At 53.2% G+C, this 3335-nt stretch overlaps 1 protein-coding gene across 1 annotated transcript; it reads left to right on the plus strand.

Annotated features, from left to right (window-relative positions):
* The first annotated feature begins 6 nt into the window (after window positions 1-6).
* LOC113217622 (uncharacterized) lies at window positions 7-1854 on the plus strand. The gene is made up of 2 exons (XM_052263660.1): window positions 7-164; window positions 486-1854. The coding sequence occupies exon 2, from the start codon at window positions 721-723 to the stop codon at window positions 1198-1200; it is 480 nt and encodes a 159-aa protein (XP_052119620.1). The 5' UTR covers window positions 7-164; window positions 486-720; the 3' UTR covers window positions 1201-1854.
* The last annotated feature ends 1481 nt before the right edge of the window (window positions 1855-3335 follow it).

Here is a 3335-nt window from a genome sequence, read left to right on the forward strand (position 1 = left end):
CTCTGCACCAGAGTCGTTCTGGCGGCAAGTGTCGGCAGCCCTTCGGGGTTGACCCCTGCGGGCCGAGGGATAGGCCGCCACTCCAACTCTGGTGCACTGCTTTGAAATAATGTGCCTACCTATCAGGCGCCCCGACACGGAGTGAATCTGCCCCTCGCTACACGGTAAAAAACAATGTCTGATTTTTTTTTAGAAGAAAACTTTGAGGAACTCCTTTCGTTTGAAAACGGGCAATTCCCCTTTATTATTTTTTGAGGAGCTTTCCCCAAAATCCGAGGAGTTTCCTTCAAATTATAAGAGTTCCTCAAAGTTTCACTCAACAAACTTTGTTTCTGTAGAGATTGTAAGCTTTCGCAGGTCTATCGTCACTCCCTTGCTGTTGCTACTTTTGTTCCCGATCCCGACTACCATACCGTCTTGCAAACACGACGGTACCGTCGGCTGTAGCCGAGGTCAGGACCTAAAGTGCTGTGCCCCTGTCCCAGGCGCGCCACGGTGATCCTGTGCCTGCCCTGGCTGTTCTCGGGCGCGGCCTCCTTCTCGCTGCTGTTCTGGAACCACTACGAGGCGGAGGGCGGCGCGTGCACGGACCGCGTCGTGCCCGCGCTGTTCGTCTGCTCGATCGGCGTGCCGCACTCGTTCCTCGTGCTCGTGCTCGTCGGGCTGGTGCACGTGCGCATCCGGCGGGAGGTGCTGCTGAGCCGCGTGCGGCGCAAGTCCATGGAGTCGGGCCACTCGCAGCCGGCGGGCATGTCGCCGTCGAGCGAGGACGCGCGCAAGTCGGCCCGCGTGCTCGTCATGGTGGTGGGCTGCTTCTCCGCCACCTACACGCCCATGTGCGTGCTCCTGGCCTCCAGGATGGCGGGGCTGCGCGGCGACGCGCTCGACCTCGCCTTCTCGCTGTCGTTCACGCTGGCCAACGTCAACTCGCTGCTCAACCCCTTCATCTACTCGTGGCAGAACGTGACGGTGCGCACGGCCATCAGGCACCTCCTCCGCTCCTTCCGGCGCGCCGGCGCGGGCCTCGTGGCCAACACGACGCCGGCCTCGTCGTCCTCGGGGCGCGCCGAGCTGCAGCCGCCGCCCCGGCCGCGGCGCGGCCCCGGCGCCAGCAGCGCCAGTGACTGTACCCGCTGTGCAGTACCTGGTCACGTGCGGCCCCCGCCGCCGGCCTCACCCGGAGTGGACGTCCTTGCGTAGCGATGACCGCTGCCGCCGTCAGCTCCGACTTCTCTGTGATCCATTACTATTAATTACCTCAATTCGCGGTGTCAATAATCGTCGAAATAAGGACGAATCTATGTCGACTGTCGACTCTGTCCGAACGATTATGCCGATAAGATCGAGTGTCACTTACTGGTCAAACATGATTGTATTAGTATAGGTTTGTGTTTTTAGTCGTCTTATGTATACTCGCAAAAACATTTTTTCTTATATGTTTGTTTGTGGTTTGAAAGTCATGCAAAATGTGATAAAGCGATTACAGGAGTGTTATTTAAATAATATTTATGTGCATGTCGTCCTACCTAAAACACATTTATGTGCGATTGTAAAGTTGTGGTGAGGCATATTGATGTCTCATTAGTAAGCATTTTTCATCTCAGGTATTCTAGACAATGACGACTACGGAGGCGCGTTGTACTCCACTCGTATGCTTCCTGCTCCGATGTGAGTTTTCCTTGTGACTAGGAAATCAACCAATAATCAAGGTGGATACTGTGTCATTATCAGGAAAAAAGTAGCAGTTTTGTACCAAAGTAGAGTTACTTTGTTCATGGGGCAGTGCTCAACATGTTCAGTGCACGTGTAAAGAACTATGGTTGTGTCTTTCCTCAGTAATAACAATACCATTGTAAAATTTCTTGTCATTGCTGATGCTAGTGCGAAGAAGCTCGTGGAAGAACCGTAGTCGCCCACCGTAATCAGCTGTACATGGACTGACCCCTGAACCCTGACCCCTGACCTGAAACTGAGGAGTGCTAAACCAGGCAAGACACAAAAAACAACAATATGCACCTCAACTGCAGGTAGCTTTTGCTCAGAGGTTTTCGGGCTATCATAGTCCTCAACACCAGCCTCCCACGCGACCCATCCGCCATCCACCATGAACTTATTCAAAGCACAAGGCGGCACAAGGTTAAGCTAAAAACAGGCGCCGCAGTATATATTTGAAATGGAAGTGAAAATGTGACTTTGCAGTTCCACCCGTCAGCAAGTGTAATACCAACACACTTTTTAGGAAGCCTGACGACGTGCGCCGACCTGGGGTTGGAGACTTTCCAGTGGCTTGGCGCCGCCGCGGTACCCCGCGCCCACCGGTGCAGCTGACATACCCCGCGCTCCGCGCTGCTCTTCTCCCCCACCTCCGACCTCCGCGCGCTTTGTTTTGACCTCGTAACCGCTGCGTCCCGCTGGTCCCGCCGCGCCGCCGCAACCCTTCGCGCAGTGAAACCGGGTTCCACAAACCGGATATTATCTAATCAACCCATTTCAAGAAAATAAAAGGCAGTTGGTTTACATCGCCCTACACTCCTGCACCTTAACCCGCTGAGCGAGAGGTAGGTGAGGTGCTGGAGCGGAAGGGCGAGGGGCGGAGGGTGAGGTGAGGGGCGAGGGGTGGAAGGTGAGGTGAGGTCAGGTGAGGTGTGCGGCGTGAGGGGTGGAAGGTGGGGTGAGGTGAGGTCAGGTGAGGTGTGCGGGGTGAGGGAGGTGTGCGGGGTGGGGTGCGCGGGCGGGGCAGGCGGCCTTGTGCTAATGAATGGCGGTCACCCGCCGCGCCCGCAGCGCATCCAATGTGATGTGGTGCTCATTATGAACCCCCCAAAATTGTCCAACCCCTTCCCCCATCTCACGAGAAAAAATGTAGAGCTACACTCCTCAAAAGAACATATGCATCTGTTAAATATATTTCAGGAGACAAAACATGGCCCGCAGCGACAGGTAGAGATGGGCACTTTATGCGAAAAAAAACTTAAAATTATGCGCTGAAATTTGGCTTGATTATGCGATAATTATGCTTTGGAAATATGGCAATTGTGCGCCCATAATTCGCTAAACTAAGCACTTTTATGCGAAAAATGTGTGAAAAATGTTTAAAAATCGCGCCCAAATTCCCGCACTGTGCGAAAAAGTTTAAAATTCAACATTTCTTTGGCTAAAACTACGTTAATCCAGTTCTTTAACAAAAATGTCTTTAATAGGGTGGTTGCTTTGACCCAGTGGAGCTAACAGGTGTACGAACCAAAATTTGGTGTACAGGTAAGATGCCTTTTCGCTTGCTGGAAAACCCTCCTTTGGACAGCGCAAAGGAAGAAAAATCAGTTATTTCCGTCAAA

The sequence above is a fragment of the Frankliniella occidentalis genome, unplaced genomic scaffold (assembly GCF_000697945.3).
Source record: "Frankliniella occidentalis isolate FOCC.00 unplaced genomic scaffold, Focc_3.1 Scaffold13, whole genome shotgun sequence".
NCBI classification, from domain to species: Eukaryota; Metazoa; Arthropoda; class Insecta; order Thysanoptera; family Thripidae; genus Frankliniella; species Frankliniella occidentalis.